This window comes from Fusarium proliferatum (assembly GCF_900067095.1).
Source record: "Fusarium proliferatum ET1 genome assembly, contig: FPRO_scaffold002, whole genome shotgun sequence".
In the NCBI taxonomy this organism is placed as follows: Eukaryota; Fungi; Ascomycota; class Sordariomycetes; order Hypocreales; family Nectriaceae; genus Fusarium; species Fusarium proliferatum.
The window spans coordinates 1,552,918-1,565,850 of NW_022194791.1; the positions used below are offsets into that span (position 1 = coordinate 1,552,918).

General features: G+C 49.9%; 3 protein-coding genes across 3 annotated transcripts; all 3 read left to right on the forward strand.

The window, feature by feature from the left end:
- Positions 1 to 5,172: 5,172 nt before the first annotated feature.
- FPRO_03258 (uncharacterized protein) lies at positions 5,173 to 5,786 on the forward strand (the record flags this gene model as incomplete). Its single annotated transcript, XM_031226549.1, has 3 exons — positions 5,173 to 5,366; positions 5,497 to 5,572; positions 5,622 to 5,786. The coding sequence occupies 3 exons, from the start codon at positions 5,173 to 5,175 to the stop codon at positions 5,784 to 5,786; spliced, it is 435 nt and encodes a 144-aa protein (XP_031077075.1).
- A 3,103-nt stretch (positions 5,787 to 8,889) lies between these two features.
- Positions 8,890 to 9,846, forward strand: FPRO_03257 (uncharacterized protein; the record flags this gene model as incomplete). The annotated part of the gene is made up of 2 exons (XM_031226551.1): positions 8,890 to 9,082; positions 9,134 to 9,846. The coding sequence occupies 2 exons, from the start codon at positions 8,890 to 8,892 to the stop codon at positions 9,844 to 9,846; spliced, it is 906 nt and encodes a 301-aa protein (XP_031077076.1).
- A 1,570-nt stretch (positions 9,847 to 11,416) lies between these two features.
- On the forward strand, positions 11,417 to 11,813 carry FPRO_03256 (uncharacterized protein; the record flags this gene model as incomplete). The annotated part of the gene is made up of 3 exons (XM_031226552.1): positions 11,417 to 11,548; positions 11,583 to 11,638; positions 11,774 to 11,813. 3 exons carry the CDS (start codon positions 11,417 to 11,419, stop codon positions 11,811 to 11,813), a joined length of 228 nt encoding a protein of 75 aa, XP_031077077.1.
- Positions 11,814 to 12,933: the final 1,120 nt, after the last annotated feature.

The window sequence follows — 12,933 nt, forward strand, 5'->3', positions numbered from 1 at the left end:
CATCCCCGCCCTTCTCTCCCTCACAGCTCCATGTGATATCTGAGACATGCAGCACGCCGAGGGAGCATAACCACACACAAGAGCTGGGACTATCGATCGGTAGGGCACGGCCACCGGCATAAGGCCCGACCCATTGACGGAAACAATCACACACATAAACGTTTATGTATGTGTATGTACGAAGGTCAATGCGTGCCGTTGGCTGTGCAGAAGACATGTATGTATCGACCAATTCCCGAGGCCGGTAAAAAGCAACATTGTGCATCCTCCAGAATGATCTGTCTGTATACTCCGTACGGATACTAGCAGTTATGTTGCGGAATATGCTGTTCCATCTGCTGCAGCTCGTCACTGATCCTCTCATTGTCGTTGTTTTTCTTTTCACCATGTCTGACAGACTTTGTCTTTCGTCCCTGAAATTAGTCATGGTTTCTTGTACCACAAAGAGATACATCGAGAAAAAAGCAATATGAAACGGTCGTACGATGGGGGCAAGCAACTCTGCATATGAACAGGGAGCAACATGTCCAACAAAAGTAAACCTAATTCAAGGCTTAGACTCGAACATGGGAAATTCGATATTTTCTCATCGGGGTACCAATCGCTCTCCAAGCATGACTTGTTTTCTCTCAGCATCAAACATGGCTTCGCCTCCAGCCATAGGCAAACATCTTCGGAATGCATTCAAGCCATTGCTGTGATGATCGACAGCTATGAATAGCAGTCGGCGCTAACATGTGTCAAGACGTTGCATCCGTTCAATACCATTCCCTTCTCTATCACCACATGCCACTGGAGTTGTCTTTGGATTGCACTCCACAGATGTTTGTCACGCCCTGCCATGAGGTGGCTGGCAAATAGTTTTCATCGCGTTTGTCAAGATTGCATTGTCTCAAGACCATGTTTTTCGCGGAAAGGTTTTGATTGATAGTCACAAACAGCGTGGTAAGCCACATGGAAATAATCCCAGTCATAAGCAAGGGGGCACATTCAACGGCCCCGGAAGAATCCCGTTAACGGACCGTGGCAAGCGCCAAACCGATGTTCTCCCTTTGATGAATTGAGGCGTCAGCAACTGAAGTGATAAGGCTGTTGCTATAGCTGTTTCCAATGGAAACGCATCGGGGGCCAGGACCGACATCCGCTGATCTCCCACCAACTTATTCCGGGTCCAATAGTGCATGTTTTTTAATTTGTGTATTATGGACGATGGTAGATTGTAGTCAAATGTCCGAATACCTACCGTAGTTGCAGTCTTGTGAAACAACACCGCTCCAGGTCGTTGGTGGCTTTAGCTAGTATCGAACAGGGTTATATGTCGGTCACAAGCGATCTCCAGCAACGGGTTCCTCCAAAGCGCTTATTAGCTGGGGTGCTTGAAACAGTTTTCGTACAGAAATAGCTCAGCAACAAACCACGTAGAGCTCCCTGGTATTGATGTTGCGTTGAGACCATCGAGTGGCTGTTGAGGGCGGCGAAGGGTGCACACCATTGGGATGCCAGCATCGAGATTCGGTCCAACAAGACTGCAACGGTGTCGTCGACTGGCTGATACCCCCAAGACTTGTTGGTGTCAGCAAGGAGGTATCTGAATTATGACAGTACTGAACTTCGGGTTGGCTCTCCCCCCATGATCGTCCCTTGCCGCCCTTTTGAGTTGCCCTGTTGAGCCTGGCAGAGTTAACGTGTTTCCGCCACAGTGGTGCATCTGGAGATCATCCCAACCACAGTGGAAACATCGCCTTTTCGCGTGTGGGTGATCAATTGCACATCTTGTGGGACGGCTGGCATCAAGATCAGGTAGTCGGACAACCATCTCCACGCGATCTTTCCTCCCTACGACACAGCGGGCCGTAATCCTATTTAGCCGTCGAACTCGACATGATTGCAACTGGCGCATGACTCTTCTCACAACCCACAGCATTATTTTTGCGATGTCCTACTTGAGAAGGAGGACATGTTCTCGGTGAATCTTCAAGATTGCCTGCAGATCCTTTGAACGACATTTCACTAGAAGGATTTTGGTCTTTTGCAAGATTCGCGTGATAGTCCTTGTACATCTTCACTCGAGGTAGTTGACAGGAGACATGGGGTTTGAATGACATACTATGTAGATACATACAGATAGTCATGGGCTGAAACTGGCGTATATGAGGTTGCGATCGAACATGATTACTCTTGACAGCAACGCAGTGAGGTTTCTCGGCATGGGAGATGACAGGGAAGACAAATGTTATCCCCCAAACGTTCTCTGGGGCACCCCCTGAACTGATCCTGATCCTGATCCTGCGGCAAACGAGATCACAGCATGCTGCACGCCCGCTAGTGATGCCATGGTAAGCTCAACGGCCCGAGTTTTGAGCATTTGGGGATTGGCAGCAAGGGCAACAACTGGGACCAGTTCGAAGTGACTATTCTGAATGGGGAGAGCTCAGAAGAGCCTAATGCAATGTCCCCATTTGGTCAATCCATGAAGTTGACAGGACCAGTCCTTGACACTCACTCGCTCCAGAACGAATCACCTTGCCAGTCAGCCGTGCGTCCAAGGACAAGAACTGGAAGCTCTTCTTCGACAGATCCTGAGTCGGCAAAGCTGGGTTAAGGGTCTGACGTCCCGACGATCCTTTAGGCGATGGACTGACTTGAGAAGAGACAGAGTCCCTGACGGGAAGTTCCGTTCATGGAGACCCTTGAAGAGAAAGGCTTATGTTGCGCTTTATAACATGGGACGAAGTCGATCAAGTTTCCTTTGACACGGACCAGAGTTACCCGAACAGGCAATCTTGTCGTGGTGTGGGGGGAATAACGGTCGACGAGGTTAGGGGCGCCAGACTCTCGGGCAAGGGATCGAAAGCTGGCAGATGGTGAGAGCACGTCCTGTAGCCGCGACGCCAGTCATAACAAAAGTCCAAAACGGAACAAGCCGTTGGACAGGAAATGAACCTATCCTAGAATCGGGATTCTGCTCGCCAGGCTGGAGTTAGTAAAGTGGATGAAGCCGAGCATCGTGAGGGTTCCAGCAAGGTCGGAGGATGCGGATAAGAGGCGTAGTTCATTTCGTGTATGACCTCCGTAGTAGCGTTCCTGACTTCGCCTTGCGTGCGAGCAAGCAAGCAACAGGGCCAAACCAGGAACGCCAAGCGTTGTAGGTGATATGATTAACGTATTTATGTATCCGTAGCTCTGTCATCATATCTGACCATGACTGGCAGGCACAAGCAGACTGAGATAGACTGTGCTGTACTTTGAGTTGGAAGGGGTCTCGCATTGTCGGCCCGTGATTGATCAACCTCGGCAGTCATGCTAGCGCAGCCCGTTCAGATGCCAGAAACCAGAAGCCAAACCGAAGCCTTGGAGCGCAGTGCTAAAGCCGGTGACAGTTTAGTGCTGTTAGCGCTGTAGTGACACTGAGACTGAGTCCTGTTAAGCCTCAACCCCAAAGAAGCGCCCGCGTGTATTGGGGGAGGCTAGAGCAGGACAGAGAGCGGAACATCCACCTTTGTGCAAGTCTAACAGAGACGCAAGAGATTAAAATCAGGCCACCATGACGAGTGGAGGTCGGGCGGGCGGGGGTGCGTCAGGGTGTGCAGCCCGTAACTCCAAATCGAGTCTAATCCACATCTCGCGTGGCCAGCGCCCTGGAATAGCAAGGCAAGGGTATCCCCTGCTGATCGCCGCCATCTGTGAAGATCACTGGGAAATCCTCGTGGGATGGAGGTCCCAAACGAGATGCCTGGTTGATCTTTTGGGGGCACTGGCCAATAACATCTCGGAGATATCCGTCAGGGTTGTTGATGCGAACGAGTTCATGAGTGGTTGCGCATTTTGGTCATATTTTGCAATGCCATGCAATTCCCTCGTTGCCCAGATGGACGTTGAGGCTTGCTATACGTTGATTGAAAAAGTACGATGGTGTTCAGCGATCTCGATAGTGGCTGAGTGGTGCTTATTCTGCTGACTTGAATAGGTAGGTAGGTAAGCGGACGAGGCAGAGAGCGAGGCACATGATTTTCAAGGCTCGGACAATCCTGAATCATGCGGATGAGTTCAGGCAGCATTGTAGCGCATGCCATGATTCAACTGTGAGGCTGCTTCGAGGTCCGTGTTGATTGTGTCCCGAGCATCCATTTGCAACTGACCGGGTTGACTCTGTAGTAGCTGTCTGTGTCCTTCCTTCTCCAAGGAACATCCCCTAATGAGTTTTGATGAGGTAGGTAGGTGTGAGCCACCTCAATGGAATCTTTGAGATAAGATCTGACTCATCATTCAGTACCTACCTACCTAATACACAGCTGAACTTTTCGCATCTTGCGAAAGCGAACCCGAGCCGCAGGTGTCATCCATAATGCCCGTCAACTAAGACAATTAAGCCTGTTTAATTCCATTCCATCAGATTCCCCGTATTACGCTTACTCTATCCCCCCAGGCGTCAGGGCGCAAGTTCGCTTAACGTCCGGGTAAGACATGTGCCGACAATGCTGTCCTAAGGATTGTAGGCGAGGTGTGTTGGCTGTTAAGTACCAACGCCAACCTCCACTGGGCTTCTGCTTTGATCCACTGAGAGCGGCATTTCTGCAAGCATCTCTTTTGGGCGGTGGTGGTGTTGATGATAATGGGAAAGAACCGACTGTCCAATGCATTTCCATGATTCAATACCCTTTCCTCACCGTGCACCTTCCACAATCCGATCCGATGCTAATAAACTCCCTTGCATTGCGTTGCATCACATCTCACAATCACATCAGCTAATACCCGTGTCTCAGGCTGAGGTAATCAATCACTTTTCCCTTCTCCTCCTGACAGTCCTCCCCAAATTGAACTCTTTTCTCCGTCGCCAACATTGACTCTCTTGAACCTAGCATCTCTCGGCAGGGCAGTGAGCTGAATTGACCGATCGACAGATTTTCTTCAAGCCAAAAACCTTGTTCTCCTATCGACGAGTTCTGGAAGTGACCCTGGCAACCTTGGCTAGCGTCTCACCAATCAAGTCTCCCACAATCGAACCAGATTCCACCAACTTCATCATCCCGCTTTGCTTGCCGGTCGGCTGGTACCCAGCCTAATTTCGGTATATACGTAATCCGTGTGTCCTGTGCACGTTCATGTGAAACTAATGGGCTGGTCTGCTCATGCTACCCGTCGATTAATAGCTCCCTTGGGCTCACCAAGCAAATGCCGAATGCGCCCCCAAAGCCCCTTTCTAGTCCCTACAGCGGTTGTTCTGGTCTTTGGCCGATCAACCTACTGATTCTACTTGAAATAAGGATCAAGGTGGATTCATTGACATTACTCCCACTCGGTAGTGTTTCGAGGCAAGACAAGGCTAACCGCGAACGTGTTGGCATAGATCCCAGATACTTAGTCCGGTGAGCCCGTTGTCATGTTTTTCCGCTGGCAGACACGCTATGTGACTTTCGACAACCTTCTGTCGCGATCATCTGCTCACCACCCAGAAACTAGATCGGCTTGTGGCTGTTTCTAAACCGACCATATCAGTAACAAAATTATGTTTCAGCTGTTACGTCACTGTCTAAGTTACGCCAACACCGCAATTATCGTTAAATATCTGTTTGTATGCAATCGTAGCTGCTGCCTCTGAGAATATATGTCTGTTCAAACAGCTATTTGAAGCTTTGGGTCATGCAGTATCCGCCGCCTGGAAGTTAGAAAGAACTCCACACGCCATTTCAAGTTCGTGCACTTCATCTGGAGAATCCAAAGTTAGCAGACAACACCCCGCTGATCATTGGGCCATCCCACATCCCACACAGACCACTGACGGCTAAGCCGACTGTGCCTCAGAATTGCCGTCGCTGTGCAGACAAGTGTTGTTATAATCTGAGTTCGGTATACTAATAAAGATCCGACACTGCGAAGGCTAACGATGACGTCGACAGGGTCTTCATGCGCTTAGGGGGGCCCATCACATATCCGTTTCATCGGCCAAGTAACTGACAGAAAAGTTATGCAGATCCCTGGGCAGCCAAGATCAGCATATCTTAACAAACTACGGAGTATCGTCCATCGGGTTCTGGGATTCCCGGACGACTACATATGTACAAACCTGACACAGATTCTCTCTGCCTACTAAGGGACGAAGCAAAGCGATCGAGGATAACGAATAGGACGCAAACCAATATCACCACGCATGTCACATCACGCATTTCATCCTAGGGTTGTATCGTAACAGGACCAATACGAGAAAGGTATATGAGGATTCACGAGCCCAGCCCTTTGAATGTCCCTGCAGTTCAGCAACCAGCTTGGTAGGAGCACGTTTGTTTCTAACCAATAACCTCGGTGACACTCTTAAACGGAGCTGCGGACGAATGCGTGAGGGTTCATTTTGGTATGAAAGCTTCATCATACAGTTATGACTCGATACAGCTGTGGCTGACGGAAGCGTGGCTACTATCGCATGGCAAAAAGCAATCAAAAGGGACTTGGCACGTGTTGTCGCTTAAAGTTTGACACGCGCCGTCCTGGATGGCTTGTCCTGTTTTGTCTCAACATCATTTGCCAAGCCTAGATGTGCTCACCCTTGGAGAAAACATTTGTCGCCCACAACCCGAGCCGATATTTTTCATAGCGGCAGGTCTGTCTGTTGATGGCCCAAGGTTTAGAATCCAGCTGAAACGCTTGACAAAGCCAGCTTTCTAGAGTCAGGGATTGGATACGCACTGCGTTACTATGTGTGCTTGTAGGGACCTCGCACGATACTACTCTCATGACTCGCGAGCTGGGAAGCTTGATTGTTGGTTGCTTCGAACCAATTGCTTGGAGAAGTCAACCGGACGGGGCAGGGCACCGAACGCTTGGCTTCATGCCCCTGTCCCTCCTCATGAAGAAGCTTGGTCGATCACTGGCAAACTGCACACCCACCTCCTGAACCCTACGCCAAGAAATCCCGCCAGTGTAAGCGAGGAAGGGGAGGCGCCCGCTAGAACGACGATCATCCAAATTAGCCTGCTTAGCCAGTGACGACACAGGTGAAAACGAAAAGGTCGCCGGGAGCGTGGCTGATGCCCGAACGAACACCAGTCGCACCAATACGACGACATCATTGCACTGCCGGTACGCCGCTGCTCGTTGTCGCGCAAGTCATATGAACTTGGTGCCAGAGCTAGGAAGTGCCCAAGCCCAACATGAAAACACAGGCTTATTCTCTTTACTGAGCCTAGTGTCCAATTCCCATTTTCACATCGTTAGTAGAGAATGTGGTCAGCACAAACTAACTACGTGGAAGGAGGTTTTCTGCGACGGGTTGAAACGGTTCGGCGTAAAAACCAATGAGCAGGTGGAATGAATGCAGTATTTTGGCAATCGAGCCTTGAACCGGCACCTTACGAAAATGTGAGCAGATCACGCATAGAATTCAGAAGCCTCGGATACGGTCTAAAGTTCAACATCTAAAGATTTCATCATGGACAGGCAAGAGGTCGCATTGCGTTGTATCAAAATAATTATTTGGACCGATCTCGTCTCATCGCTTGTCCATCAAACTCGAGAGCAGGCGCCGGATCAGCTCTGGGGTAAGCTATTGGAAGCTTCAGAGGCTTGTAGAGTATGTACACACATACATATGCAGGCTACAGAGACGAAACCAGGATGGAACGAGAGTTGAGCACTAGGAACGGTTCTGGCACCGAATAAGGAAATGGTGGTCCGGAACTCGATGCAGCGCGGCGGCCGGGATGGCACGCTTGGCTCAAGGTTCCAGGTTAGGTGGACGCCCTATCTCGGCCGGGCGCGTGGAACTCCCGGCGCCGGAGAACATCTTTTGGTTGATTTGGGGCTAAGGTCACTACCGCCTTGTTCGGCGAACTTAAATGCACGATCCATTGAGATGAGTGTGAGTGAGCCTGAGGGCAGGCAGAGGTTTAGGAGCGGGAAAGGGCACGGTCGTTAGAGCCAGGGGACATGTCTTCGATGGCATCGACACAGGCAAATGAGACCCCACGAAAGCCATGCTTAGGGAGCAGGGCAGGGATAGCGATTTACAGTGACTGATACTGATACAGATGGTGCTGTACGTACCACTACCAGCCGGCCTATCGACCGTTTGACCACGGGGCGATCACGGATATCCTGGCGCATGGCCAAGCATTCTAGCACACACACTCGTGGATCTCACTCACACCCATACGCCGAGCGCTAACTTAGAGATGCGTGTGCATGTATGTACCTCGGTATCCCACACCCCACACACTCCCTCTTGACCCAAGACAGACATGCAAACCGCCCCTCCCTTGCTCAAGATCATCATCAGAGTCGTCACAACATCTCCTTCATGAGTGGGGACGTCACTGCCGGGGCAGATACTCAACACAAACTCAAGAGGTTAGACCCATCGAGCGGCATCAGGGAACCTCCCGTCAGCATCCTTCAGCCCTTGCCCTTGCCTATCGTCTCCTTTGTGACCCTGTCCAGTTGCCAACGATTTCCCTCGAGTCCCAGGATTTGAGCACCGGTAGCGCTCCACTCCCAATTTTGTGACAGCTGCGCTTGGAAGGCCCTTTTGGAGGGGGCGTAGGCGCATCAAAACAAGTCTACGGTCCTCAGATCTGATAGACGGGTCTCCTCCACCCTTTGACAGGTTCCTTTTCCCACACCAAGGACTTACTTAAGTTCCCAAGTCCCCGACTATTTCGCATCTAGCATGAGCTTCTAAGAACTCTTCCCATCGAATACGACTTTGGCAGTACAAAAGGCTCATCATTAATATTTGCCAGTGCCTTTCCATTTCCCACCCATAACATCACCGATATTTATCAGACACGATACTGCCTTAATACTGGTTACTTGACTTGACTGCTTCGATTGCTTCTACTAGCAAATCCTGATTAATCCCGAGACCGCCCGCAAATGCATACAGCAGCTGGATCTTTCATGCCTAACCAATACAATCAACAAGAAACGCCGTTTTTTACTCGACGCGACCAGTATCAACCTCCTTCGCCCCCAATGGAGGAACAAAAGTGCTCTCTACCCTCAATCTCGAACCTCTTGGGTTTGGCCGATGCCGGCTCACCCACGAGTGAGTCCTCTCCAACTTCACGGCAGCATTCTCCTCGCTTTGAAGGTATGTAGTCTTCATGATGACCACGAGGGCGGCTCGCTCACAATTTCATAGTTCCTCCACCTTCACATGGCCATAGCCGAGCTGGATCTGAATGGGCTAAGTCATCGCACCGTGGGCTTCCCCCTACACCACCTATGAGCACAGATGCATCTTTCGAAGGCTACAGCTCCCCCACAAGGAAATCATCCAACCAGGCGTATGCAGGCTCAGCACCAAGACCATACTATTACGAGACCACACCACCTCTAGAAGCTGATGCACAGCGTCAGGCATCAGTACCAGCTATTCCTCGAGCAACACCTCCAGCAACGGCTCCTTATCCCCAGCAAGCTCACCCCACGGTATACGCCAACCCAGCACCAGTGGGCGCTTACTACCAGACGGCGCCGGTGCCTTCTGCCGCTCAGCCTCAAGAGATGAACCCTTACTACCAGCGCCCTCTCCCACAAGCTTATCCCCCACCGGTGAGCATGCCGGCACCTGCTCCTTCGGGAGCTAACCCGTGGCAGCACCATCACTATCTCAACCCAACTGGAGCGGCTGCATTCCCGCAAAGCCAGGATCGGTATATTTGCCCGACTTGCAACAAAGCCTTTAGCAGGCCCAGCAGTCTACGAATCCACAGTCACTCGCATACGGGAGAGAAGCCCTTCAAATGTCCTCATGCTGGATGTGGCAAGGCTTTCAGCGTACGCAGCAACATGAAACGTCATGAGAGGGGCTGCCACAGCTTCGAATTTAATGGATCTGTGATTCGGGGTTGAGGGATATACGTGTTGGACGACGAGATGGTTCTACGAAGAGGGATGAATGCCGAAGAAAGCTCGAGATGATTATGCCTCACGGAACGAGCATTATTACAATAAGACCTGGATGGATGGATCCGGTCTCTTTTACTTGTTATTGGGATGAAAATCCTGGGTAAGACCCATGTCTAAGGATTGCCGGGCTTGGCGTCGCGGTCAACTGGGGAAAAGTCGGGAGGGAGGAAAAGCTACATTCTCTTCTCGACGCTGGTCTGTATTACTGGAAGTCTGGTGTATTGTGTTATTTTATTATTGTATTCATTTGGCGGATACTGTCTGTTACTTTCTTGGGAGGCAGCTATGGTCATTTTAGACGGCGCAGAGGTGGAAACTGGCTTGAGAACCTAGCGAAGCATCGTGCACGGCGTTTAGTTTACTACTGTATGTTCTTTTATCGGCACGCGAAGAGATCGACTGATGAGAGTCGATGGAGATAGCGAGAGGTTGATACGATACACCTGAGGCAAGACCAGGGAGGCTATGGGGCCATGAATATCAAAATATTACAAGATCAAAGCACAATCGTTGCCCGAGATGAAGATGTGAATCTGGAGTCATGCAGACATGAAAAGTGAAGGAGTATGTAGCAACGGAGTAAATTAACTCGGTCTAATGCTCTACCGATGTCCACGTACGCCGACCAATAGGGATGTTAGGAGAAGTGGCCGAAACGGGGAGAACTATGATACTAGAAGGTGAGGAGTGCGCAGCTTGGACCATCAAAGATGAAATCGGCTGATAGACATAGATGAGGTGACCAGACAGGATATGGCATGACAGGCAACGGTTAAATTTGAGCATGTGCTATTATCATTATTGTTGTTGTTATCATTAATGTTACTGTGGCTATTGCTGTCTGTTTGTTGGCTGCAAGTTCAAAGGTACCACTGCCATAGTTATGCTGCTGATTGTTGCTTTGCTTTTGCGGGCGAGACACCACGAGATGAGTGGATCTTGATTGGTCTGAGAAGGGTTTGACCGCTGCAGTGATGACGAGAAGATCTCCCTGCAACTGCAACTGTAACATCAGCTAATGAATGAATGAATGATAATACCTATTCAGTGCATTCTTGGTCGTCCATTCATTCATTCAATCGATCAATGACTCCATTTCCAAGGACCTTGGAAACATGAACGGGTCTCAGAGGGATCCATCCTGTTGAGCGAAGTGACGTCGTTGACTCGTGCAAGACGATTATACGACGTTTTTGAAAAAGAAATGGAATTGTCTACTGCGACATCATCTAACAAGAGCCTGGAGGATCCCTGTAATATCTGGGTACCTACAGAGCGAAAATAAAAGGTGCCTGCCCCGAGGGATCGGGTCCCTTTGTCATTGATGACAAGTTGGGTAGCTTGGACAAGAACGGAAGGAAGTCATCGGGGGATGTGTCGGCGCAAATATGACCTGGAGAGAAGAAGCACCCAAAAGAGGAATGCAATACCTACCTTAGGTACCTAGGGTAGGGGTAGGGCAGCTAAGGTACCTACCTACCTAAGGAAGGGAAAGGAAAGGTAAGGTAGGGGTATGCTAAACCTGGGGATCCCTCACCTTCTGCAGCTTCTGCAACTGTTGCTGTTGCTGTTGCTGCTCAAATGTCAAGGCTGGGCGGACCGGTTCGGGTTGTTACTCCGCCTGCCTCGTGTCTTTTCATGGTCTGTGTGTGAGAGTTGACTTATTAATTAGTTAGTAGTCAACCTACTTGGGAGAAACTGACTGTTGGCTGACTTGGTCTTGGTCCTGGTCTTGGTGAGTTGTGACAGGGGCAAGGGCAAGGTATTTGATGGACTGGGACAAGGGCTTGAATGATCGACTTCCACATCCATTCTTTTTCTGTGCGGTGCTCGGTAATTATTATTAGTACGTGACTACTCAACATTGCAGCATAAAGAACATTGCAAATGTGCGAAATGAGCAGCATTGAATGCCTCGCTGCACATCCTGTACATACAGTGCATGCTCTGTATGTATGTTTGCAGAGTTGCAATTGTGAATGTAACCGGAAAAGGGTATAGTCATGCACAATTAATGGCGATCCTCAGTGGGAGGAAAAAAACAAATAAGCTACTGTTCCTTACCCTCCGTAGTGTTACCTCGGACACAACGCGATAGGCCATCTCGCCTGAGACAAGCGGGTGATACTGATTGACTAGCATCGGAGGAAATAACTCGAGATTGACCTCGGGGCTTGAGCTGGGCTGGGCTGGGCTGGCTGGGGGAGTTGAATTGAATTGAATTGGATTGGATTTAATCAAGGGGCCACGGCCACGAGGAGGATTCCTAACAAAGCATGGTGCAGATCCGTTAGTCTAGTCCATGGTTTTCTTTCCTGTCCCATCACTAAAGTAGAGTACCTTGAGGCTTGAGGTAGAAAAAAGATACTAATCAGTTAGTGCGTGTGAGAGCCGGAGGTCAGTGAATTGAAGGGATGTCGCAGTCAGCCAGGAAAACGGCACAGACCAGAAGCAGGACCATGACACCGGATGATGCTGTCTCTTTAGCACGGGAATTTGATCAGGCTAGAGTTTAGTCCACGGGCTGGGCTGGGGGAGGCTGAAGTGATTAATTCCTTTTCGGCTGACCTTGCGATAGCCTCAAAGCTTTGTTTTGGGCTTCAATGCGCACACGCACGTGTCGTGTCACAGACAATCTTCAACGCTTCAGATTGACAATGCGACGGGAAACCCGTAATTGCATGAGCCCAAGCACGTCCACGAACTTGCAAAAAGGAAATCACAGAGAACCTCGGACATTTTCTTCTTTCATGCTTCTACGCTTTGACTGTGGTCCAGCTCAAAGAAGCGGTGTTATCAGCTTCATTCAGTCATTCACTCATTCAAGGGGGGATCCCAACAGGGCCACGTTTTCCCCCCTTGAGCGGGGAACTTCTGGATCCATATGTAACGGTTAAAAAATAACGGGCGGGCGGGCGCAGGAAGAGAAAAGGAAAGGAAAGAAGAAAGAAAGAAAGAAAGACGTTGGATCGTTTGGAAGGGGGAAAATGATCGCAAGACATGGTCTTGTTCCCGGGGTGATGCTTGCTA